Source organism: Bolinopsis microptera, chromosome 11, assembly GCF_026151205.1.
Source record: "Bolinopsis microptera isolate Bmic1 chromosome 11, MBARI_Bmic_1.0, whole genome shotgun sequence".
In the NCBI taxonomy this organism is placed as follows: domain Eukaryota; kingdom Metazoa; phylum Ctenophora; class Tentaculata; order Lobata; family Bolinopsidae; genus Bolinopsis; species Bolinopsis microptera.
The window spans coordinates 16,094,561-16,121,413 of NC_087082.1; the positions used below are offsets into that span (position 1 = coordinate 16,094,561).

At 40.5% G+C, this 26,853-nt stretch overlaps 1 protein-coding gene across 7 annotated transcripts in view; it reads right to left on the bottom strand.

Annotated features, from left to right (window-relative positions):
• The window catches only part of LOC134822721 (PDZ and LIM domain protein 5-like), a 37,442-nt gene extending 15,881 nt beyond the window's left edge, over positions 1-21,561 (bottom strand). Inside the window, exons 1-13 of one of the 7 annotated variants that reach the window (XM_063833930.1) lie at positions 21,438-21,552; positions 21,091-21,242; positions 20,011-20,173; positions 19,504-19,768; positions 18,801-18,882; positions 13,103-13,179; positions 11,996-12,238; positions 11,558-11,767; positions 11,347-11,379; positions 1,634-2,043; positions 1,401-1,490; positions 481-624; positions 104-320 (exon numbers count right to left, since the gene is read on the bottom strand). In XM_063833930.1, the coding sequence (XP_063690000.1) occupies positions 104-320; positions 481-624; positions 1,401-1,490; positions 1,634-2,043; positions 11,347-11,379; positions 11,558-11,767; positions 11,996-12,238; positions 13,103-13,179; positions 18,801-18,882; positions 19,504-19,768; positions 20,011-20,173; positions 21,091-21,242; positions 21,438-21,545 (2,194 nt within the window). In that variant the 5' untranslated portion in view covers positions 21,546-21,552. Of the gene's footprint in view, positions 1-103; positions 321-480; positions 625-1,400; positions 1,491-1,633; positions 2,044-11,346; positions 11,380-11,557; positions 11,768-11,995; positions 12,239-12,996; positions 13,053-13,102; positions 13,180-18,800; positions 18,883-19,503; positions 19,769-20,010; positions 20,174-21,090; positions 21,243-21,437 lie in introns of all 7 variants that reach the window. The other 6 variants (XM_063833931.1, XM_063833932.1, XM_063833933.1 and 3 more) reach the window with 6 other exon arrangements.
• Positions 21,562-26,853: the final 5,292 nt, after the last annotated feature.

A 26,853-nucleotide genomic window follows, 5' to 3' on the forward strand; every position in this document is an offset into this window, starting at 1 on the left:
TAGGATATATCATTGGTAATAATAACAACATATTGAGCTTGATTCTATATTGAATTACTACCATATATAATAATATATATAATGCTCAATAACTTTAACTTACCAGGAGTCTTGCTAGGAGAAGTAACAGAACCGTTACTGGGTGCAATCCCTGTTGGTGACAGTGCCCCACCATTATTAGAAACACCTCTGTTATAACCTCTATCTGGACTGTTAAAGGTAGGTGCAGAACCTTTAGCACCCCCAAATATTAGTTTAGAGAGACTAGGGGACTGTTTAGTGTCCTCCTCAGGACCTTGTGAGTCATCAGTCAGAGACACCTGAACATTGTGGGTTTAACGATAGGAATGTTTTAGGTGTTCCACGGTGCGGCATACCAATACTGGGGATATTTACCTTTATTAATAAACCGTTGGAATCTAGGGGTTGCAAATGTCTAAAATTATCGTTACCATGACGACTGTTATGTAAGATAATTACCATTCTGGGTTTGACAGGTGTCTTATTAACGCTGGATCGGGAGCCTTGTCGGTTCAGGATTGGGACAGCGTCCGGGTTTTCAAACCTGGGCAGAGGAGAGGTGCAGGTAGATTGGGGCTTTGCAGCAGCTGACTTCGGGATAACCTGCCACGTTAGCATATGATGAGTTAAATAATAGGGAAATATCAAAATATGTAGCTATGATATTTAATGTGAAATATTCTTAAGAAATGGATTTAATTTGTTAATTTGTATGCCGCTTTACACTCTTCCGTGATATAATATTTGTTTTCAGGTCTGATCTAATGTAAAGATCGTCATCAAAATCGTATGTTCGTAAATATACTCAATGTGGTTGCACGATTTGCGTCGACGATTTAAAATTTTTTGAGATTATCAAATCGAGAACAATGCAGCATGGTACAAGTATTTTTATCCTATTATTAAGAATTAACAGCTTTCTAGATTTCGTTGTCGGATTATCCGTCGTTGTTATAATATCTCCGTCCGAAGTACCCAAATTATAATAAAGATACGATATATTACGATATATCGAGCGGCGAGCCATGCGGCGCAGAGTGCGGACAAGCGTTAAATAAATCTACAGCTATATAAATAATTATCATATAACTACATAATATCTACAGCTATCAAACTGTTGTAATATAATAAAATTAATAAATCATGATAATTGTAGTGTTAACAGTTGCATGCGTTACAGTGCTAAACATCACATGTTTCCTCTAACTCAACACTTTGTTAAATCTCTGCTAATAATGTCTCACCATAAAACGTAGACTCTTTGAAATCACATACGGAGAACTAACTGATAAGTGATTAAAGTTCCCGAAACGCACGAACAGATATATTGGTCTGTCAGTAAATCACGTACGTCGTACAGTAAGACCACTTCTACTTACACTTTTAGTATAGTTAGCTGTATTCTCATCCGGAGGAGGAGTAATGCACCGAACTGGGGGCCGAACTGGGCTCTGCTTATAGGTTCCTCTCTGCGGAGCCATACCACGTGACTTATCAGATAAATCAAACATTCATGCAGCTGATTATTGGGGGTGGTCACCCGCATTCCGTGCATAGTTTAGTGTAAATTAACACAATCATGCATTGAATTATAAAAGTAGGAGGTACTTACAGCTGGGGAGCTGGATCTAGTAGAGGGATTGCTGCTAGCTGGGGAGGAGGAGGGTGAGGATTTGAATATGAGAGTGGGACCAGCTGATTTGACTGCTCCAGTACTGGGGAGTGTAACAGGAGCTGGTGGTGTTGCTGGTACTTGTATTGTGACAGCTGGAGCTGGTGCCACTACTGGAGTTGGAACCACTACAGGGGCTGGCGGCGTAGCTGGCGGCGTAGCAGGAGTTGGCGGCGTGGCAGGAGTTGGCGGCTCAGCTGGTATTGAAGTATCAATGGGAGTGTAAGAACGGGTGACGGGTACCTCTGCAGGGGGAGGATCCGGAGTACCACTATATTTGTTGAAGAACGAACCTCTGTTCTTAAACTTGCTGTTGTTCAGATCCACAGTTTCAAATTTCTTCTTCATATCTGCAATACTTCTGGTTAAAACCACCTTCCAACTTCCTAGATCTTAATTTCAAATCTGTAGGGTTGGAATCTGTACAAGATCCAAGAAGCCCACCTACTCTCGTTGAACTATTTGTGACAATATTTCGATGCAATCAGCAATATAGCAGAGATTCTACACCGCAGACAGTATAATAATATTATCAGATATTGTTAGGCGATATACATAACTGTGGCAGTGTATTATTAGGTACACGTGTGTGTATCTTCTTGAGCTAATGACATAAAATTTAAATCTTGATTCAACATTATCTCTAAAAACTTTAATAATTCAGAGATAAATATAAAAATGATAAGACAAAAAAACTTGGCCCAAGAACTAGTTTTTGGTTCCATTATAACATCCAGTCTCGCTGTCTTATCTCACTTCTAATCTCTATCTCGAGGAAATGAGAGATAAACGTAATCTATTCTATTTTAGATGTTGACCTTACCTTATCACAGATCTGTGTCTGAAATCCCCTGTACACTTCGGTACAATCTAATCAACAAGATGGATATACCACGACTTCATTATAACCAAGCATGATATAAACCCCTAGTGAGGACTGTTCCGTCCACTGCATGGTAATCTATTTTTAATACAGAACTGAGAACTTTATGTAGTTACAAAAAGTATCGTTACTCTTTGTTAAAAGTATCTTTACTCGGAGTAAACGTGTCAAATATAAAACTTTTTATAGGATTTCGAAAGGATTTCGATTCGAAATAAAATGATCATTACAATAAACATTGTGTCGGATCTAAATTTTAAAAAATAAAGATAAAATGAAAGTCAAAAACTAAAAAAACCGAAACCTGTCCTGAAAAATGCACGGTTGACGGTTATAGTCTAAAAAGTTTAAAAACCGAGCTATTCTAAAAAGGAATGTTCATGACGCGAACAACCAGTCCTTTGTGTTCATGCCTAAGATCCACACATAAATTCCACACTAAATCAAAAGTGTGAAACGCACACGAAAAATAACACACTGTCGGATCCACGTTTCGCATGTTGAGTCCGTGAGTCATGTTGTAGGTCCTTCCTTTTCTTTTCTGTCACTCGGGGGGAACCTCCGCTTGTTCACTTTACTCAAGAATCTGGCAGTTTCTCTGATCAATAGGATATCCTTGAAGAGGTCGGCAAAGGTCTCCGCTCCAGAGGTGATCATGGTTCTCGCCTGCTGACCTATGTTTCGCCTCAGGTCGTCGTAAAGCGAACAATCCGTGAGAACGTGTTTCTCATCTTCAATGATCGGCTCAAACATTGGTAGTTCGGCCAGTATACCGACAGCTTCAAGGTCTGATGAAGAACAGTGCTTACAAATGCGACTGAGCGGATTTTCACGGTTGATGGCGTATCTACCGGTCTCGATGTTGAACTTATGAGCACTCATTCTGAACTGCGCCAGCCGCTTCACCTCTTCTCCGCTGAGCTGCAGGTTCAGGTACGCTTCAGCTGTAAATTCACTTTTGATAGTGTTGTAGAAACTGAGCTTCCGGTTGTTTTGCCGCTCATCGTTCCAACAGTTAATAAAAGTACTACGTAGTGCTGTTTTGAGTTGGTTGGGGTAGGTCAACCTACGAGATGATACTGACTGAAGGCTTTGTCGGAGATCTTCTATACCTTTGTACCATGGCAGATTGAGTGTGCGTTGTTCTATGAACGCCTGTCTGGCTAGACTTGTGCAACCAGCTCTGTCCATTTGCTCAAGTCGGTTGAAATACCCAAATACTTGCTTTGATGCCTTTATCACTAGGGGGCAGCGGCCTGTATCACCCCATACACTCGCATTTGAGGTTTTTCTGCCCACTCCTAAGGTCCACTTGAGGAATGAGAGATGAAGCTTTTCGAGAGGATCTCTTGCAGTCTCCTTCAGGAGAGATTTGGTGTTGATATTATCTTGATAGTTTCTGACAAAGAGAGTCTCTGGGAGCCACACCTGACATCCGTATGTCACAATCGGTACCACAAGCGCGTCGAATAGCTTGAATACGATTGTTCGCCTGAAGTGTCTTAAGTCAATACTGCTTTTTAGCGCGAAGTAGCTTCTGAGACCTTTTTGCTTCAGTTTGTTCTGTGCTACTGCTGAAGAACCGTTGAGGGTGAAGGTTATCCCGAGGTAGCAATATTCTCGAACTGATGTGATGTTGGTTTCGCCGAGTTGGAATGTCAGACTCTCTTTAAGGAGCCTCCCGGAACGGTTGAACACCATCACTGCCGTTTTTCCGATGTTAACGGTTAGTCCCCATTCGATACAGTACCTGTGTAAAACGTTTAGAAGTTTCTGTAGTCCAGTATGGTCAAGGGCAAGAAGTATAAGATCATCAGCCCAGAGGAGATGAGTGATATTAACATTATTCAGTTCAGGGACGTTGACTTCCTCAGCGTTATCCAGATCTAGGGAGAGTTGGTGGATGAAACACTTGAACAGCTCAGGAGACATCGGGTGACCTTGCTCAGTCCCACAGTGAATGTCGATTGTCTCTGACAATCTGTTCAACAGTTTGATTTTTGCTGAGGAATGTGAATACATCTGCTCGATACATTGAAAGTATCGACCTCTTACTCCTAGCTCCCAGAGTTTATAGAGCATGGCATCTCGGCACACAGAGTCGAACGCCTTCGCGTAGTCGACGAAGCATCCATATAGCCTCTTTTTCCGTTGCGTTACATACTTTTGGATGCAAGTTGAGAGTGTTAATATGTGGTCACTCGTCTGTGCTTTTTTACAGAACCCTAGCTGGTTTATGGTGTCTGGACAGTTCAGTGACCGGAATGTGAGTAGGCGCTGTAATAAGATAGTTGAAAACAGCTTCCCAACATTGCTCGCCACGGCTATCGCCCGGTAGTTGTTCGGATCGTATACACTCCCCTTTTTGTGCAAGGGGGTAACTAGAGAGGTCGTCCATGGATACTCCCCGAGTTTCAAACAGTGGTTGAACAGGTTGAGAACAGCTGACAGCATTGGTTCATCTGACGAAATGAGGAACTCATTCAGGATTTTATCTTCGGCGATGGCTTTCCCTTTCTTAAGGCCTTTGATGGCGGTCCGAAGTTCCTCTATTTCGATATCTTTGTCCAGAACTTCCACGAGTTCATGAACACGAAGTTCAGTCTTTCTGCGTTCCGTGAAGTCAGCAGTTTCTTCATTCGGGATGGAAGGTTTTGAGTACAGCTCTTTGAAGAATTTACAGAAGTTCATCATATCGAAAACGTCCAGCTTTGAGCCATTTGAGGAGAAGCTTTTAAGTTTCTTAAAGCGACTCCAGTTTATGTCGCGCCCCTCGTCAACATCACGACAAAGAGATTCCACGAACTTGGCCTTCTTCTGTCTCACGAGCTTTCGGTATTCGCGGCGTTTGTTGTAGTAGCTGTCTCTCAGTTCTTTATCAAGAGGACTTTTACCGTATGTTTTAGCTAATCGATTTAGTTCACGTTTTTCGATGATGCAGGCAATATCAAACCATGGAGGCTTCGGTTTTGCCCTTTTGTATCCCCGAGTTTTCCTATTGAGGGGTTTTTGTTTATGTTTTCTAGGTCTTGGTAGGGCCTGATCAGCCATATCACGATAAATGCCGACGATGTTTTCATTGAGCTTTATGACATCCTCCTTTTTTACGCAAACAGCTTCAACCAGTTCCGCGATTCTGCTTGCAAACTGGGGTTCTTTTTGGACATCTAGGAACTGCTGTTTATTCTCTGAAGCATTCTCGTCCCATTTGTGTTTTATTGGGGCTGGCTGGAGTGAGGATAGAATTTCGTCCGGATCAATTATATAATTATGACTCAGTTTCAGTGTGCATAAGCATGGGCGGTGGTCTGAGAATTTCGTAAGATCTAAGACCTTAAGACTTTGCACCGATTCCCTTAGCATGGGGGATGCTGTTACGTAGTCTACAACGCTGTGTCCATTGTAATTAATTGAGGTGGGTTCCCCAAAGATGTCTCCTAGTGTATCACCATTAAGAATGCTAAGGTTCAGACTGGATATGAAGTCCAGAAAGAGTTTTCCCCTTGGGTTTATCACAGAGTCTTTGCTTGATCTTGTTGATTTTTCTGGAAAGCTTGCGATTGTTGAGAAATCCTCGATGTCAGCTGGAGGTTCATCATCAAAGTTAAAGTTGAGGTCCCCTGTTCTTGCATTGAAGTCTCCTAGAACCAGTTTCTCGCCGAGATCTGTGTTTTCAGCAACAAAGTCAATAATGGATTCGAGTGTTGACTGGGATGGTCCACCATTGCTGTTTTTCAGTCTCTTTTTGTAGGATGACTGCTCTGGGGAGTCGTATACGTTGATTATTGTGAACTTAAGAGTATCATCAGTGGCGGGGCAAAAAGTCACCGCTTGAATATCTGGATGGGAGCTTTTTACGGGCTTGAAGTCTCCTGACAGGGATCGATGGACCCCCACACATAGCCCACCGGAGCGCGAGCCGGTTCTAGGGCTATTGTAGCATTTGTAGTTTGGAAGGTGGAACTCAGCCTTCGTTTCCTGCAGGCAGAATATGTTACACCCAATGAGAAGTTTGACGAAGTCCTCATCATCGGCCTTGGGGCCCTCTTTGAAGGACATTGCGTCATGAATGTTCCACGACAAGATCCTCATAAGGTCTTGTTGGTGGCTCGTAGTCCTATCAGGTATAGAATTAATCATTGCGCTTCCTTTTCGGTTTGTATCCAGTTTCGTCCTCGTAATTCCCGTGACTGGTCTCCATGTCTACAGTTCTATAAAGAGAATCACGAAACATCAGCCAGGTTTTCCGTTGGCCTCTTTCTGAGAGGAACAGTTCTACGCCATTTTTTCCTGTCCCTTTGTTTATGAATCCACCGAGATTACGATTACACGATGTAAAGACACGGTTTCGGTATTTTTGTCCTGATCTGAGGTTGCTCACAAAAGTTGACAGCAAGCCATTAAAGGATTCAATCTCCTCGGTCAGACGAGGGTAGCCAGGGATTGGGATGATCGCTGATAGGCAGAGTTTAGCCGTTGTCGATTCGAGGATGTTGTAGACCATCTGTTTATATTTACTGAAAAGATCGTCAGCAGAAAGTTTGAGCCAGAATAGGTCTTGAAATCCTGTATGCACGAACACGACATCTGGTTTTGTGTTTCGCACTTTTGATACGAGGCCTCCTTTCGAAATGATATCGTCGACCGAGAAGGCTCGATATGTGCTGATCTCAAAACGACTGCTAAATTTGGTCCCGTCAAATTTGTTGAAAAAATCATCGTGAACAAGGAGACATTTTCGGTTCGACCGCTGGGTCGGATGTGATCTTCCTCTTGGTGTTTCTGGGCTGGTCTGGGCATTCTCCTTTGGTGATTTTTGTGCTGGCTCCTTGTGGCTTAGGTTGTTAGCAGATACGGTTTCTCCATGAGTGCTATTTACTGTTGCCACATGGCTAGTTGGGATAGAATCTCCTGTATTTTCAGTTTGATCTATTCCTGGAGTCTTATCCTTATCAAGATCGGTTTTCTCGGAGGGGGCTGTGATCGACTACTTCCTTCTGGTTCATGTTGTCGGCATTGGCCATTGGTATCGTTGGCTGTTGAAGTTGTGGCTTCTTCCCGGTCCTCCTTCTTGTTTGATGGTTTCCTAGGTCGTTTAGTACCCAGTGGTGATGGGGCTGTCTCACATGAAAGCCTCGTGTCATGGCTTCCTAGAACCTTGATATTCTGTTGTTTTTTGTTCTGTCACTGCAGTGATTGCTTGAGGTCTGGTTATGATCTCTTGTCGAGTTGTCATGTTTAGGTGGACCTCCTGACTTGCCTCTAGTAGGAGCTAGATGAGCACTAAGGCGCCGAGGGGAGTACAGCTGGTTGTTTTCAAATCTAGCGGAGGAACCAGGGATACTAGGAATAGGTATACTCTGCACTTCAACCTCATCCTCAGGAGGGATCATGTACGCAGACTCCTCGATGACTTCACTTTTAGATCCTATTCCCTCGATAACAAATTGTTCTTCCTCGATGAAAACCTGCTTGCTTCCTTTTGTTGTTGTTCGGCGGTTGTCAATCAAACATTTCATATCATTATTAAAGTGTTTAATTGAGTAATTCAGATAGTCGTAGCCATGGGTTTGTTTCAGCATTGTTGCGCAAATATCGGCATCAGTGACCCTCTCTAATTCGTGAAGAAGACGGTCATAGTTTTTCACTAAGGCATCCACATCCGCCTGTCGTCTGAGATCCGTATATCCAAGGTGGATAAAGATCGCCTCAGGTTTCGTATCCATAATAGTGTTGCAGATGTTGTTAAGGTTTTTTCGGGAGGAAATTGTTCTGAGCGAATTGACCTGAATGCATTCTATGTCGAAGAATGGGGTCAACTTCTTTTCATTGACTATGATGTTTGGGCAATCGTGCAAAATGATACACTTGTTTTTCTTGGGACGAGTAGAATTAACTCTACTTCTTAACGGGAGAGCAGTTAGCGTCGAAGTCTTGATGATTGGTATGGCACGAGATAAAAGCTCCGGCGATTTGTTTTCGTCAAAGATTTCAGTCATCTCGCTGACTTCGATTTCTTCCTCGTTGAAAATGACTTGGGTGGTTTCGAGATTCACTTCGGCTTCTCCGATCACGGTTTCGCCTGGGTTGTCGTCGATTTCTTCATCAACTACTTTAACCAACTTCTTTTTTGGCTTTTCATGCCGAGGCTTACAGTAGGCATGGTCATGTTTGATGGAACTTTCCTGAAGGTGTGTCTGCCAGCTGTTTTTCCTTAACGTCTTAGTTTGTTGCCAAAGAACAGCGAGAAAGCAAAAGATCTGGGCGAATTTGCTATCGCAGTCTTTACATCTGAAACCCTCAACATTCTCTGAGTCTGGAGTAGGAAATCTCAATTCGAGGTTGGTATGTGAAACTGTTGGCTCTATTACCATCTGTTCAGTGCACGCCTGGTCCTGAGGGGATGGCAGCTCAACTGGTTGATTCCTATGCTCAACGAGTTCATTGAGTGTTTCTTGCTGGATCTTGAGTGCCTCTAAAAGAGAGTTTACCTTCTGTTTTAGTTCGCGGATTTCTTGCTTTACATCCGGGCTTGTATTAAGGTCGGACTCTTGCCTCTGGCGAAGAGTTTTCAAAAGAACTTCGTGGCTGGTTGCTGATTCCTGGAGCTTGAGGAGTCCGTCTTCAAGTGTCTTTAGTGGCTTTTCAAACCCGCTTACGGGTGTTGCGGTAGATGCAGAGACGTTTTTAGCTGCAGCTGGCCCTGGGTTACTTATAGCCGTATTCTTCTTTTCCTTTTTAGGTTTCTTTTGGGCTGGATCTACGGGCGTCTTGTCACTGGAATCGGGTTCGTTCGTGGTTTTGGGGATGTTCCTGATCTCGTCGCTGAGGTCATTGGTACCGTCTTTTGTCACTTCAGCTGCTACGACAGGTGAGGCACCAGACCTAACTGATTGGTGTCCCTCCTCGCTTGGTGGCTGATAACCTGTGTTCTCAATAGCTTCACAGATCTCTTCTACCGATGCTGGGTTCTTAGTATCCAGGAATGATTTTCCTGTGTTACGTCTAGCCTTTTTCTTTTTGCCTTTGATTCGGCTTTTTTCCAGCTTGAAATCTTCACGGCGATCAAGCATATTGACTGAAGTAAAGTTTTCGATGAGGTAAGACTGCAGAAGAGTTTTCCTGGCCTTAGCAGTTCTTGGTCTGGTTAACCCTATTCTATCCAGCTCTTCGCAGACAGCATTATCGTTAAGTTTTTTCGTGATGTTTTCGATCACGAGAGGAGGAAGTTGTTGTTTGTTTTCTGAAACCAGAGTCAAATGTTTTGAAAGGATCTGCTTGTTCTTTTCTGCAGTATGACTTGGTTTAAGTTCACAAGCTTTAACCCAGCTGATTAGCGGTTTAGCGTTTAGCTTTTCAACAACATCTTCCAGGTTTGGTGCGCTAATGAATTTATTGATGGGCCTTTCTTCCCCGACCGTTTCTTTATCAAGATTTTTGGTCGTATCATTGTTGGCCTTCTTCTTGCCGCGAGATAAATCTGTATCATCGGCTGTATTATAGTGATGGTGTCAATGTGCTAATCTCATCACTATTACGGGATTACGGTAATCACGCCCTAACTGTCTCATTTTGGGAGAGGTCGAATCGGTTTTTAAAGTTTTTCATGAATAAACGATCAGAAATTCGTCTGAGAAAACAGTTGATAACGAATTTCCATACCCTTCGCGATGCCTCGAACGTCAGGTGTCTATATGCAGCGCTAATAGACCCCAATAATTCACAAGTAAGCACCCCTGGCACCGAGAGATTAACAACATAGTAAGCCTTTATGCCGAATCATGAAATGTGTTGCTATAAAAGTTCTATGTTTAAGCCAGGTCTTCTGTCTTCAATGTGAATCTGTGTTTATAATATTGTGATCCTGTACCTTTATGTGATTCTGTGTCTCTTGAGGGTGTCTTATAGAATATTGTCTGCCCCTGAGCCCCTCCCTCTAACTCTCCAAAGCCCCTGTAATCCTAAACATTTTAGTTAACAACATCTAGAAGGTGCTTTGTAGAATATTGTCTGCCCCCCCCCCCCCCCCCCCCGAAGCCCCCCTGAGCCACCCCCCCCCCCTCCTCCCTCTAAAGCCACTGTAGGCTGTAACCCTAACCATTTCAGGTTACAGCATGGGGTGACGGCACTAACGATGATGTGGGGTGTTCTTGTTGACAGTTGTGAGGAAGACCCTCAAAAGTTGATCTAGAATGATCTCCAGGAGTTACACGAACCCCACACGAGCCCCCCCCCCCCCTGCCGGAGTTACACGAGCCCACATAGATCGTGCAATATCAAGTACTCTATTTTCACGTTAACATGCGTCACGAACTATATGGTGTGATGAATAATTATACAGTGTCATCATACAGTTACACGTTTAGTACAAACGACAGATTAGGGAGCTGTTGCTGAAGCTGATATGTTGCTAATTAGTAAGTAATTTGTTAGTAATTACTTAATTAGTGAGTTTACATAATATCTGTACTTTCTGCACTGATCTTTGTAAAAATGTCAAGCAACATATAGTTTTTTAGAACAGTCCAGTAAAAGTGTCGTGTGTTGATAAATTCCTATCCGATGCCAATTCGTAAGTGATTGAAGTAGCAGTAACTGAACAATTCTGGTAAAATGATTTATGATGAGTACATTTTCTACAGAAAATAATGACCATGTACATTCTAATTTTTGGCATAGCACAAATTATTATACATTGTACGTGTAACATCTTAACATGCTAGTAAAACACTAACCCAACTAGGTACGACCATTCCATAATTAAACTTACCGACTAGTGACTCAGTGTCAGCAAATTCAAGCTCTGGAAATCAACCATATAAACGCAGATTAGCCATTTATAAACTTAAAATACATTTTCAATGTCAACCATTTATAAAATATAAATGTATGTTAAGTATCATCAAAATATGTTACAACAGTTTGACTTAAGAATCAAAACACCACTTTCCATACAGCTAGGATATACGACAAATTCTTACCTTGGCTGTTGGATGTAAAGCTGACAGGAGCTTTAAGTATTGCAGAGGAAGGAGACCTGGTCCCTTCAGATGAGGAGGTGGAGGAGACAGAAGGAGACTTGGAGACAGAAGGAGAGTTGGAGACAGATGGAGACTTGGAGACAGATGGAGACTTGGAGACAGAAGGAGACTTGGAGATGGGTCTGGTGAAGGTTGGAGCCTGGGTGGGACCTGGGGGTTCTAGCTTAGGGTAATGTCAGGATAATATTAGCTAATGTTCATTGTTCATTCTCAGGGGTATTAATAGATTGTTTGAGCATGAAATTTGTTATTGCAAAACTTCTTATCAGTACTTCAGAGATTATATTCGATTGCTGAACTGATTACGAATTTAATCTATGATATTTCTGAAATACTAAAAGTTTCCGTTATATAGTAAACTCTAAATTTGTAACTTACTCTTTGTAGGACTAGGAGAATAAGCCATGCTCATCAGATTGAAAGAAGCGGAAGACTTCTGCACATTAACAGAAGGTTTAGGAGCTACAGGCGGAGGAGCCGGGGAAGCAGCCGGGGACGGAACCGGCGAGGCTGGTGAAGTGCCATTAGGAGGAGCTGCCGAGATGTTGTAACCAGGGAAAGTGTACTTGGGTATGGGGGTAACAGCAGGAGTGTTTTCTACGGGCGTCTCAGTTGTCTCGGCTGTAATGTGTAGTAAGTTATCTAAACTCCACTCTTACGTGGGATAGGTTTAGAGAATTATTTACAGACGAGCAGCACATTTAAAACATTGAATTATTATTACGTATCTTTTGGAATGGTAGGTGTGAGTTGGACATGAATGGATACACTGTAATCCTGCTTGTTGATCCCACGTGACCTTCCTGAGAAATGAACTCCACAACTCTCTGAGTAAGCAGGTCTCCACAGGGCGGGCCTTGTAAGACACAACTAGAGTTGAGGAGGTGATGTCATGATCCCTGGTCTGAAGTCATACTTAACGCGCGGGGATCATGTGTTATATTTTGATTGTGCATGCTAAACTAACGTGTAAACAGCGTGAACCTCGACTAAACGGTTCAAGCATGTAATCATAATATATCTAGTAGTTTTATAGTATGTGGAGTGAGATGGAGATCAGGTGGAGCGAGGAGATGAGTTTCATTGGGTCATTGTCATTTTTAAAATAGTGGTGATATTTCAAACAAATCAGTTTTAAAGTTTTAGGGATGAACATATTATGCATGCGTAATCTTTTTGAAAAATATAACATCACACGAAAAACATTAAAACAATATTTAGTATTCAGCAAGGATTAGATTTGATCAGTGTGGTAGGACTTGAGTAACTTTGAACATGTAACATATCATAATTCCGAGGGTTAACGTTTGATCTGAACATTTCTTATTGAACATGCTCTGAGCATGTTCATTAGGAGCTCATGCCATGCTATAACTGACCAAGTTGGCTTATCCACGTATCCAAGGATTCTTTTTTAGGCTTAACAAGCCTAGAGCTGCAAAAGACAGAAAAGGGTTATATCTACAACATAAACGGGCATGTTACCTTTCATTTCATCGAGCTGGGATTGTAAGAGTTTGAAAAATTTGCCCGATCGAGGTTTCGCCGTCATACTTGTATCCCTAAAAACGGAAATCAAAATCAAGAATTACTTTTACTAAATGATAATGAGGTACAAATTTGGGACTGACACCTTCAACAACGACATTCTGGAATATCCAGCATCAATTTATATTTAAAATGTCGAGAATTAAGATATCTAAACCATAAAAGTGTTACGGTAGATGTCAAAAAACTTTATTCTCGACGTTTTCTCGACGTCAAAAACCTAAGATTTGTCAGAACATGGATGTTGAAGATATGTTAAGATATCCCTTCACCCTGTACTAAATACAGGGTGAAGGGACTCGAATTTTGCGGTAAATATTTTATTGGAATGAATGACAGCTCAAAATGTTTATAAATTTATATTTGAGCTAATCAAAAATACCTATGCTTAGCACAAACTTAAGTTTTTCAAACAAAAAAGAATTGTGCTGTAGAAAAGAGAGAATTAGCTGTGCTTTTCGTAGGAAGAGGTAGCTTTTTAGTAGTTGTCAAAATTACAAATTGAGTAGCGGAAAATCCAGATAACACTGATAATTTCCCTTTTATTCACATTTAATTCATCCTTTCAGTCGGTCTGGGCTTTAAGCAAATCTGTTCGAAATTCACGTGGCTACTTTATGCTGCACTAAAACAGCCATGGAGAGTACAAAGAAAAAAACGTAGTTAAAATCGTGATCAATTTATAAAAAGGTGATTAAGAACACTTGCTCTCGAGTGGATTTATAAGAGTCAGGCAGAAAATTATACCTTCTTTCAAACCAATGGCTATCACTATCGGCTTGTCACGTGATATTTGAAATCTAAATCACGTGGTTCTCTACCCCTTAACAGTATTCAGAAAGCCTCTCTCCTTAAACCAACCAATCAGAGCCCAGTATTCCTCTATAATCCCACCAATCAAGTAGCGAGTTACTCGTCAATTGACGGACCTTACCTCGATATTAGACGAGCATGAAATGTGCACTCACTGTGGGCAGAGGACAGATCCAGCCAATGGGGTGAGAGCGGCGGTTGACAGCCCTTATTCACAGGTAGGATCAAGCATCCAGCTATAACGGCACGTGCAGCCTTTTATTTGTTTGTTCAAATGCTCGTGCGTCAAATTGGACACGTGTCAGACCCACTAATGGATCGGTAGACAAAAACTTCAGTGCAGTGGCTTTTATCTAGGGGTATTTAACCTAGGTAGTAGCTGTTAAATTGGTATTCACCTAAATCGCAGTATCAGTTTCGTGAGTTTTCCTTTTTTTCTTCCCAGTTGTTCTATTCTCCAGATTTTTTGATGGCCGGAAGGATGGATGTGCTCGCTGCTTGTGGAAAGATCAAGAAGACCAAGCAACAGTGTCCGTTTTGTACTCGATGGTTTAAGTACGAAAAGTGTCATCGAAGGTTTTTTTGGGACTTAGTACTTTTTTTCTTTGATATTTAAACAATCTTTGTGTTTTATCATGATAAAGAATTTTCAGTACTTACGAAAACTTTGATCAATAATTTTAAACCGTATCTTTGTAGTAAATAAATGGTATTAACTGCAATTTTACGATCATTCGCATTATTTTTGCAAGTTTCCTTACCTTGTCTTCTCCTTTCAACTCTCAAATAACAATTTCCGCCTAAAGGTATAAAGTTCCCTCAGTAACATGCATCACAACGTGAAACTTTACTTCTAGTAGCATCTGTACCCGGAGCCTGGGTCTATATCATTTTATATATATTATAGACTTTAACTGTCTATAATATATAGATATAATATATTTCACCTTTACCAAAACTCAGATTACGGTCCTTGTTCCCAACTGTAATGGGGGATTTTCAAACTAACATGACTACATCTTTGGTTTTGGTCTTACTAGCAGGAACCCGTATAACCCTAAAATGGTGTCAAGACTCAAGAGACTAAAATAATTATTACCTATTTAATTCGCGTTTTTGACACCACTTGGGGGTCCAAATTTTGGGCTCTAAAACTCCTATTTCTTGGCCTATTTTTTATTTTTTCATACTGATTTGGAGGCCATTAAAGCATTTGACCCAATCAAAAAAGTTTCAGTTGTATATCTTTTACAGTTTTTACGGAAAGTCGCGTTAAAGTTGATGCCGTGGTGTCAGTAAAATGGCACGGAACCATATATATCGTCTCGCTTTATATATAGTAAGATAGCCAGCATGCAATAAGGCTTACTATAGACCGCAAAGTTATGAAAACTCAAACCACATTACCAACAGTTAGGCCACATTTAAAATCCTGCAGTTAAGTGTCCAGTCAAAGTTCACAAGCTCTGCAGATTTTCAAGTCATAGTGGAGAAATAATCTTATAGTTATATTTTCTAACTTAAAATATTCAGTGGTGACCAAATTTAGCGGTTTTACAAAATTCCGGCTTAATAAATATAATAAGTTTCGCCCAAAATTGTATGCTACGATCGCATTATATTTTTAATGTCGAGTAAGCTATGGTGTTTGTTACTTAAAATTTAAGCTACAAATAAGTTACTTTAAATGTCGAGTAACCCATAATGTATTTTACTTAAAATGTCGAGTAAGCTAAAATGTAAGTTATTTAAATGTCGAGTAAGCTAAAATGTAAGATATTTAAAATGTCGAGTAAGCTAAAATGTAAGTTATTTAAAATGTCGAGTAAGCTAAAATGTAAGTTATTTAAAATGTCGAGTAATCTAAAATGTAAGTTATTTAAAATGTCGAGTAAGCTAAAATGTAAGATATTTAAAATGTCGAGTAAGCTAAAATGTAATTTATTTAAAATGTCGAGTAAGCTAAAATGTAAGATATTTAAAATGTCGAGTAAGCTAAAATGTAATTTATTTAAAATGTCGAGTAAACTACAACGTATTACATGCTGCCCACACTAAACTAACACTGTGTCAGGTTTTGCGACAAGAACCCCGCCCTACTCTACACAAACGGAGAGGATGACACCATGGCTGACTACTTGAAGATGTGCCGGCCCACCAGCCCCACTTCCCCCACCACTTACCCCACCACAACCTGCCCCACACCGTGTAGCGAGGGACAATACACATCCCACCCTTCTACCTACTACTTGATAGAGTTGGTCCCGCAACCAGTCATGTTTAGGGATATCCTAGATGAGCTGGTTAAGATAACTGATAACAAACTACAGGTACTTATCTAGCTACTTATTGGTAATCTGCCAGCTGATAACAAACTACAGGTACTTATCTAGCTACTTATTGGCAATCTGCCAACTGATAACAAACTACAGGTACTTATCTAGCTACTTATTGGTAATCTGCCAGCTGATAACAAACTACAGGTACTTATCTAGCTACTTATTGGTAATCTGCCAGCTGATAACAAACTACAGGTACTTATCTAGCTACTTATTGGTAATCTGCCAGCTGATAACAAACTACAGGTACTTATCTAGCTACTTATTGGTAATCTGCCAGCTGATAACAAACTACAGGTACTTATCTAGCTACTTATTGGCAATCTGCCAACTGATAACAAACTACAGGTACTTATCTAGCTACTTATTGGCAATCTGCCAGCTGATAACAAACTACAGGTACTTATCTAGCTACTTATTGGTAATCTGCCAACTGATAACAAACTACAGGTACTTATCTAGCTACTTACTGGTAATCTGCCAACTGATAACAAACTACAGGTACTTATCTAGCTACTTACTGGTAATCTGCCAACTGATAACAAACTACAGGTACTTATCTACTATCTAGCTACTTATTGGTAATCTGCCAACTGATAACAAACTACAGGTACTTATCTAGCTACTTACTGGTAATCTGCCAGCTGATAACAAACTACAGGTACTTATCTACTATCTAGCTACTTATTGGTAATCTGCCAACTGATAACAAACTACAGGTACTTATCTAGCTACTTACTGGTAATCTGCCAGCTGATAACAAACTACAGGTACTTATCTACTATCTAGCTACTTATTGGTAATCTGCCAGCTGATAACAAACTACAGGTACTTATCTAGCTACTTACTGGTAATCTGCCAGCTGATAAACTACAAATAAGCCGTGCTGATAGCTGAAGTTGCCTTAGTGCCTTAAGCCGAATCAATTTACAATTATCAACCATTAGACGAAAAAGTTTAATAAATTTAATGAGTTTAATTAGTTTAATAAGTTTAATAAGTTTAATAAGTTTAATAAGTTTAATAAGTTTAATAAGTTTAATAAGTTTAATAAGTTTAATAAGTTTAATAAGTTTAATAAGTTTAATAAGTTTAATAAGTTTTATAAGTTTAATAAGTTTAATAATTTTCTGGGGAATTAGATCATCAAACGGCAACAACACAGAATAACCAAAAGTGCAAAGTGAATAACATTAGTTAGAGACAAAGCGTTTACTAGCAAGACAATTTATTAAGACTTACAAACTTGTAAATATCCATCAAGATTAACTGGTCTCTCATGCTCAATAATCTGAGAAACCAAACTTTCAAACTGAGGGGTAGTTACAATAAGTGCGTAGTGCGTACTAACCCTCAACGTAACCCCCTCACTACTAATACTATAGTAGGTCTGTCACTCTTGATAACCGAGAGGTCCCGCCATTCAACGGATTCCCCGCCAGATTTGCAGTAGATTATTGACACATAACTAATGAGTTCATTAGCTTACTAAATGATTATATTAGCAGTACTAATACTAGTTCTAGCCATTATCTACCCCAGTTAATTGATGATCTTACTCTGTTAACATCTCCTTATTTATTACCCCCAGATGCAACAACAAGATCCAGAACAAACACCACAAACCCACCCCTACTGGCCGGATGAGAACCAGCATTACCCTCCCTGCGACACTACTTCCACCCCCGACTACCAGTCAGCCCCACAGTGTACCCCTCAGCAGTCATGTGACTCAGACCACCCGGACACTAAAAGACGGAAACTGTCCCACTCTCAGGACATGTGCTACGACCAGATAAGTTCAGGGTGGATGGACTGTAGTTACGAAACACTTCAGACTCACGGTTATGCTACGGGACATGACCAGCCCTTGTGGGACTCCAACTCTACCCTTCACGCTAGTTATCTGGAGGACTTGCTGCAAAATGACCTGGTGTCAGCCTTTTGACGGTCGACTTTTCAGCGTTTTTCAGCGTTTTTATGCAGACTATTCTCTGTATTTTGACAGACTATTAGATGATCTTTTGTCGGTTTTTTGTGCTTTTGTGGCTAGCACCAGATGTTTCAAGTTTAAAAGTTTCGTGTTGCTTGCTTTTACGTCATTTCAATTTTCCGCAGGACTTTGTTTCGGACCCTATAAGGTAAAATCTGCTTGATATGTGTTTGTCTTGTAATATTAGATTATATGATTGTACAGAACTTCCAGCTTTGTTTGTCTTTACAGCGGTGATAAAGTCTCAAACAAGTTTGTTATTGCATGCTTCAAAGTACAATAAAAACTTGCTTAAACGGTCAAAGAAACGTGACGCGATCAACAACAAATCAACAAGATACATAACGCAAAGAATAAACATTAATTTTGAAAATTATAGCCGGAGAACAGATCAAGAAACTCCCATTAAGGAGCAGAGTGAGGGAGACCAGGGGACCGCGGTTAAAGATTACAAACCAACTGATAACTCATTACCTAGTTAGGTACATACCCGGAATTCTCCCTCGAGTGGGCGATATTGATCACTTCCTCCCCAAACTGAGTCAAGGCTGACTTCGGCATGTCAAGCGAGGCTAGGGGAGAGAGAGGCATGTTGTCAAGGAAAGGGAAAATGTCCGTTACAACAAATAAACGTGCTGCATTTGTAAGGGGTACAGTGACGCGCAGGGTCATTACTAGCTGGGTAACTGTTACAAGTATGTGAAACTAATTTTCTAATAACACTAATTCTAATAGTCACACTATGTAGAGCGAGTCTCTCTCATAATTGTGACAAGACACAGACTCTCTGACACACTGGAAAAGTCAGCAACATGCCTGGTTCACATTATGTATTACAGACAATAGCATTATACATTTTACTCAATGAATATTCACTCACAATGCCATTATACTTAGCATATATATGAACGGAAGGCTCCAGCGTTACCTAATTAGACTAGGGGGTCAAAAGAAGCGGCTACAGGTTAGAGCATGCATCTTACTTACTTACTAAATACCAGGACTACAATCCTACTACCGTCCCGTTAGATCGTGATCATTAAACCGCCAGGTTATTAACAATTTGCCAAGATATAAACGGATTGGAACACAACAATTTGATTGCTTGACCATAATTTCAGGCTGTGTTTTGCGACAATAGTTACACGTTGCGATGACTTAATCTGTTATTAATCTCTCCATCCTTCACTTACCTTTACGATTAGGACGGTATGACATGTCGGGGGCGGGTTTATTAACTTTAACACCAGATGGCGGGGTAGCGGGCGGTGTTGGTGGTGCTCCTGGCGGCGTCACTCTGCGTGCAGGTTTAGCTGGTTTAGCTGGAGTTTGGCAGAGTGGTGGAGCTGGTGGAGCAGGGACTGTGGGGGGAGGAGTGGGAGGAGTGGAGATCTCCACAGGGGCAGGGAGTACAGGAGGGGGTAAATCGTCTTCTGGTGGGGGAGGCGGCAAATCGGCCTGAAATACAGTTATCAGAGACAGGGGATTACGGTTATTTAACAAATTGACAGAAAATAGAAACAGAAAAATTGACTTATGGCAAACAAATCAAAAATGAGTATATATCTATAAAATTGCTTTCAACCAAAAGTATAACTGACTTCTGACAATAACCAATTAAAAGTTTCGGACAGGCTGAAGGTAATACAGAGTACAACTATTGGAAGATATGAACGGTAAATAAGGTAAACTGGTTTTACCATATCAAGAGAAGGAGGAGGAGGGAGATCCAGTTCAGCTGGAGGGGGAGGTAACAGAGAGACACTGTCATTATGTTCCAGAGGTGGGGGAGGCGGTTCCTCAACTAACTCTTCACAAAATTGCTTCATGGCGCTGAGTGCTTCCTCACGACTACAGGTCCCTCTACAAAGGTCCGGGAGTTACAACGAGTTTAAAACAAACATTCACAAATGTGGAGTTAATTCAACATCACGCATAAAATATAAAACCTCTGGATAATAACGTTATGATGATGCTGTGTAAAATGATACTGCGTGACCCTACATGACATGAAATTCCGACTATTTTCGTCTGAATCCGTCTTATAAACAACCCCAAACCGGGAGCTCTAAAACTAACTGCTCAAATGTAACAAAGCATTGTTACCACGAACTAAACAACATCAACCAAGGGTGCAGTGTAGTGTTACCAGTCTCAGATAAAGTAATGTTGAGGTCACGTGGTGAGCTAAGTGTATTTTGTTACTAATAAAACAGAGAATACTCTGCAGTGGTTACCTAACACCTCTGTTATAGAAGTGGAGCTACTGATACCACACATTTTCATCTTATTTCATAACTTTATATGAAGTACAAATATGTCACATGTCACATGTCACATGTCACATGTCACATGCCACATGTCACACCTCACGTACCATCTTATTAAGCTACTCGGTTATTAAACATACCGTGCATAACATTACATGTTTCAGCACTGATATTCAATGAATCCCATCTTTGAAATTTCTTCAGAATGTGATTACTAATTGTTCGTCTTTGAACTTGTACACGTTTTACGCTCGCTCACCATTAATCCACAAAATTAATAACGTAATCCTTAGTCCAACAAAGCACCCGAGCCCGTTGTGAAGAAGACGGGCTTTGACCAATTAGCTGTCTGTAAAATACGCTAACCTAATTAATTATTAATTATGATTATTAATCTTATTTGTGCATCCTTTAATTGATGCCTGTATACCTACGTAATTTTATGTACAAAATACAAAACCATGAATTGCTCATACAAAATAAATAAAATAAATGGTGTCGGAACTAAACCTTGTCAAAGTAAGATTAAGTCCGTCTTTTGCAGTCTTTATAAGCTTCATGGCCTCGGTGTGTTCTAGATTATGTGTGAGACTTGAGTTTATCTTTAATAACACGTCCCCGTTTCTCAATCCCTGGTTAAACGCCTTGCTCCCAGCTGACACCTGATATAGTACACATGTCACATATTCTACTGTTAATAAAAGTTTAAATAGTTGTATAATTCTGATGATCTAACATCATTAATACATTAAAATGTGGTAGCATACCTTTAAAAAATGTACTAGAAGATTCATTAGAACTTAGAAGCGATCTGTAAAGCCCCACACAATAAAGCATAATTATGCTCATATACTCACGGATAGTATAGTGAGGGGGGTACGGTACTCTCTCCCACCCTGCATCTTAAAACCGAACGGCACACTGCCTGGTAGTGCTACTGATATGTTGTGACTTGCTGATAACATTATCTATAATAATAGAGTTAGGATTAGATGGAAGCCATAGATTGACAATGAATACAATTACATAGTCATAAAGGGAGAAAATATTTGATATTTTCTCATCCAGAGAATCAATATCATAAAATATAATATATTTACTCAACCAATGTGTTATTCAAGTTAAGATAATTTACCACTCTGACAACTACGACTCCTCGTCGTCCTACGACCCAAAATTGCTTTCATATTGATAACTACTCTGCTTGAAGTTCTATGGTTAGCAGATGCATCAAATGGTTATAATGCTGACTGGCTATTACCCGTCTGCTACGGTAACATCTCTCTAAAACCCAGCTAACAGCAGTAAAAATACGAGTAATAGCCATTTTGGGGCACACATCTTCAGCTCTCCAAACATATTATCAGTTAACTTAGCCAAGCAAGCATTCTTCAGTTGCACTTCGGTTATTCAAGAAAGCTTTGTACGGTCGGCATTGTCAAACCTCTCTGTAATACCAGGCTCCTCGGGGGAAACGAAAGATGCATGGTATAGAGAAAACCTGGTATAGAGTTGTTTACATGATTCCAATTCTTAGTATCTTCAGCAACTCAAATAACCTGACAAGCGTCTCATATACCCATTAGGGTCAGCATGGTTTGTATATAACATTTAAATACAGCTCGATATGCACTAATATTTCCACCAAATATGATATGAGCACTGAAAAATCACATAAAACTTTACTCGAAACATTCCAAAAATAACTAGATCGCCTGACACTCTCTAAATCCCAGAAAAGTATAGTTGCTGTTGTGGTGCACACAAAAACGAATTGCAAGAGTGTCTGTCAACTATCAGTCCATCTGCAGTATGACTGGTACGTATGCATTGTAAAGATTTCCACATTACTGTAAAAAATAGGCATAAAATTGGTAACTTTGTTTAGCTGAATACGTGAATTTGACGGCCAAACTATTCTAATTAGATGGCTCAGTAATTGCTGTCATTTTATATTATATTTTATTATATTTACCTATCTACGACTACACGTTTCAGTCTCCAAACGAAAAGTTGCAAGCTTGACAGTACATAATTATCACGTCCTTGGAATACCAAGAATGGTCAATTGACATGGCGTGTACCATTCGTTATATTTACAGTTATTATTAAAGTAAACCCTGATTTGCCGTACTCTCTCCCAAAACTTTTGAAAAATGACAGCAAATCAAATCAAATCAAATCAAAATATAATGACACAAACATCATCACACATCATCAAAAATATATCTACCGTACTAAAGTTTTAAAATTATCTAAAATCTATTGGCCTAAACAACCAAGTTAAAATGAATCTAATTTACATACTTTCCACAGCTATATAAGTTGATAAAGCGTTTTTTAGCAACATGAGGATTACACATAAGATATTCATTGTGCTTCTCTTTACTAGCAGCATAATATAATCCCTCAATCTTTCCTAATACTTCGTCCGAAACATACCAAAAATGACTATCATTTACAGATCCGTTTAAAATAGTTTCTTTTTTGAAAGACTCTAATCTTATTTTAAAACTTAACACTGTCCCACAATTCTTGACATCTGAGGGGAGTTTGTTCCAATATGGTCTCACCCTCTCCGGAAGAAAAGAACTGTGGACTTTCTTCATTTTACTGCTACTTTTACTGCATCTACTGTTTGATACCAAATTAAGACCAGATCTGCTCATACTGAACAAACCAGCTCCGTAATTGGCCAAACTTAACGGGTGATACTCGTAAAATATCTGTTTCATATATTGGACCGTCGACGAGTCCAACTCGGCGTGCGTCCTGGTAGGTTGTAAACCTACAAGGCCAAACCACTTATCATTTTAAAAGATTCAATGAGGTCCCCACGTATTCGCCGCTCTGCCAGCATTGTTAAATTGAGGATTTCCAGTCGACGACTGTATGGAAGAGTACCCACCTCGTCAATCAGACGGGTAAACCACCTTTGGATGCTCTCCAGCTCCAAGATGATCCCCCAATTCTTCCATGAGCCGCACCTGGACTCCACAATTGAACACAATACTCTAAATGGGGTCTTATCAAAGCTTTGTAAATGGATATCAACAGATTTTTCCCTGATAATCAGATTTCTAACAATCCAACATATCATTCTGTTGGCTTTAGATATTGAAGCCTTAATCTGTTCATTCCAAAGCGTACCTTAACGGGTGAAACTCTTAAAATATCTGTTCGTCCAACTCGGCGCGCGTCCTGGTAGGTTGTAAACCTACAAAGCGTACCTTACTTTGCAACAGCATCTTATTTCGAGCGTGCTAAATCACTCTACAATCGATCTTCGAGATTGTTCTTAAAGGACAGTTGAAAATATCTTCAATCGATGTATTTTGGACGCTCATTCCAAATCATATCATATCATCCCCATGGGCTTTTACTAATTCGCTCGCCCAAAAATTTCACGTGACTTTGGTTTTTATGGTTTTGCAGCCGTACAAAACGGTTTTACATAAACCCAAATCCCAACCCTAACCCTAACCATAACCCCGAAGCTATCCATAACCCTTACCACAACCCTAACCCTAACCCGAGCCCTAAACACTCGAATTCATGTTTTACTAGCCTGTCACGTGACCAAAACGGTTTTTTGCCCATAACTCTCCAGGGAAGCATTTTACCCTACGTCATGGGGGTGATTCGGAATCAGCGTCCAAAAAGACACTGATTCAGATCAATTTCACACCCAAAGGGCCTTTTCACAAAAATTTTCTTAAAATTTGGGCGAGCGATTTAGTAGGAGCGATCCCCATGACATAGTGTTAAAATGCTCCCCTGACGAGTTGAAGGACTTCGCCGCTTCGACGCGCCTCGCAAACTAGCATTCTTGCTTCGCAACCCATCGTCGATGGTTACTCTGCGAAGTTTCCTGATATATTATAAAGTTACACTTTACTAAGGGCTAGCTGGGAGGGCGCCATTATGCATCATGAACAGTGAGCCGCGCATACTGACACTAGGGTGAATGTTTTTTGAATTAATTTTTGTCAAAGTCAGCGATCCAAACAAAAATTGCAATTGCGGCAAACATATTTTTGATAACAAAAATTACCTCATTTGCTTGTTATGTGTATTGTTTAATTGCTCAAACCAGAGCCCTCTCGCCTGTGAAACGAGCGCGTCACGCAGTACACGTAGACACATGGCTATGTAAAATTGTTTACTGTTCTGTGTTCACTTTTTTGATACATCTTCTCACTTCTATTCGGGAAGCTTGAAAAGAGCGCCGCGCACAGGGATTCTAAGCTGTGCGGATTTTTCGCATATATACGTACTATACGTACTACGGGCGAGCAATAAACTTGACCATTGTTAATGGTCTGGCCCGGCGCGCGCTACTTCGTAGCATGCACTTGCCATCGGGCCATATTTCGAGAAGAAAGCGGCGCGCGCTACTTCGAAGAAATTTAGACGAGTAACATCCGTGTCGCCCCTTTATATCATGGCTCTGGCTATGTACCATGACCCCGAATTAATTGGCCGTGGGAGGCCCTAAGCGTCACAGCTTGTAGTTGTATTGCGGCAAAAGAAATTATACGACGTGATACAAGTACTTAATTGGTAACGTGACGCATTAACGGGTGATACTCGTAAAATATTTGTTCCATATATTGGGACATATACAGGACTGTCGACGAGTCCAACTCGGCGCGCGTCCTGTTAGGTTGTAAACATACAACGTGACGCACTGTATATACTATACTACTGAACCGCGCATCATTACATTTACATCATCTCAGGAACCCTGACCGGATGGGGCTTAACTTTGAAAGTAAAAGAGTTGGAGACTTCCGGTTTTTTGTAACATGTTCCTCTTTTAAAAGTAACGTTACCTCTCCAGGAGGAAAATTCAACACAACGTAATTGTTGAGTTATCTCAAAATCTCCAGAAAAGTCCCCTTTCGGGCAGATCAAAAGTTTGCAACTTTAACTTTGCGGATTCCTGTACTCTGGTTGGCTGAATTGTGTCACGTGGTAGCTGCCTGAACATTGGAATGCGCCACGCGTGCAAATCATGCTTGTTGTCGCGCGCGAGGTCAAGCTGTCTGTTTAAATTAAACCAACTCTAGTACCACCACCAGCCGGTAACTTTTCCTGGGATATCTTTAAAAGTTTGAACATATTGCATGCTGTCATGTATAATACGGCTTTTACTAATTCGCTCGCCCAAAAATTTCACGTGACTTTAGTTTTTGTGGTTTTGCAGCCGTACAAAACGGTTTTACATAAACCCTAATCCCAACCGGCCAACCCTAACCCTAACCATAACCCCGAAGCTAACCATAACCCTTACCACAACCCTAACCCGAGCCCTGAACAATCGAATTCATGTTTTACTAGCCTGTCACGTGACCAAAACGGTTTTTTGGGATGATGATTAATCACTCTACACTCGACTGTCACGTGACTTTTTCAACCCGTTCTCTAGCTGATCCTGAACGACTATTCGAAACCCTAACCCTCTCATCTGATCCCAACCCTAACCCTAACTCTAGGTAGTGCGCCATCGACAGTGAGCCGCGCGTGCCGACTGTGGGATGGTTTTTTAGTGCTAATTTCGGCCAGCACAATTTTCTTCAAACAAATAGATATTAAGTATTCTTCCCGACCTCTGATTGCAACAAAAATTGGTAAGCTTACTCATAGACTTATATATATATTACAAGAAATGTGTCCGAAAAGTTTAAAGCATATCCAACCATCAAACATTATGTTACAGCTAAAAGCAGCGTATTTTCCCCATTTTGATCACTATATCAACTCCGATATCCACCAAATTTTTCGGACAGTTGTAAAATTAGCCCTATTGGATTTGGAAGATCGTCACCAATTTTCAGAATGATCTCATTCAAGGAACTGAAGATATATCCAAATAATACGACAAAAATCTACGAATTTGGTCAAATTTGGTCAAATTACGCGATTTTAACAGCTAATTTTGCTCCAAAAGCCGCGCACCATCAAATATGGCACCTAGGCAAAACTCACTGATCTTTCCAAAAAGGTATGAAAAATTTGGTATTGTGAAAATTCTCACAGTCTCTAGAAAACAATGGTACAAAAATTTTTAAAATCCGAGCAAGTTTATTTTTATGGTGGACCCCCTAGTTGCACAGCTATTATACAAGAATTACGTTATTCACAATAGCTATGAAGATATCCACCCACAGTGTTAGATCATTTTGCACAAGGCTTTCTTCCCCCGGTCCCAGTGAACCTCTAGGCTCTGACTCAGCCCCTTAGCCTCAGATCGTGGACATCATGAGATTC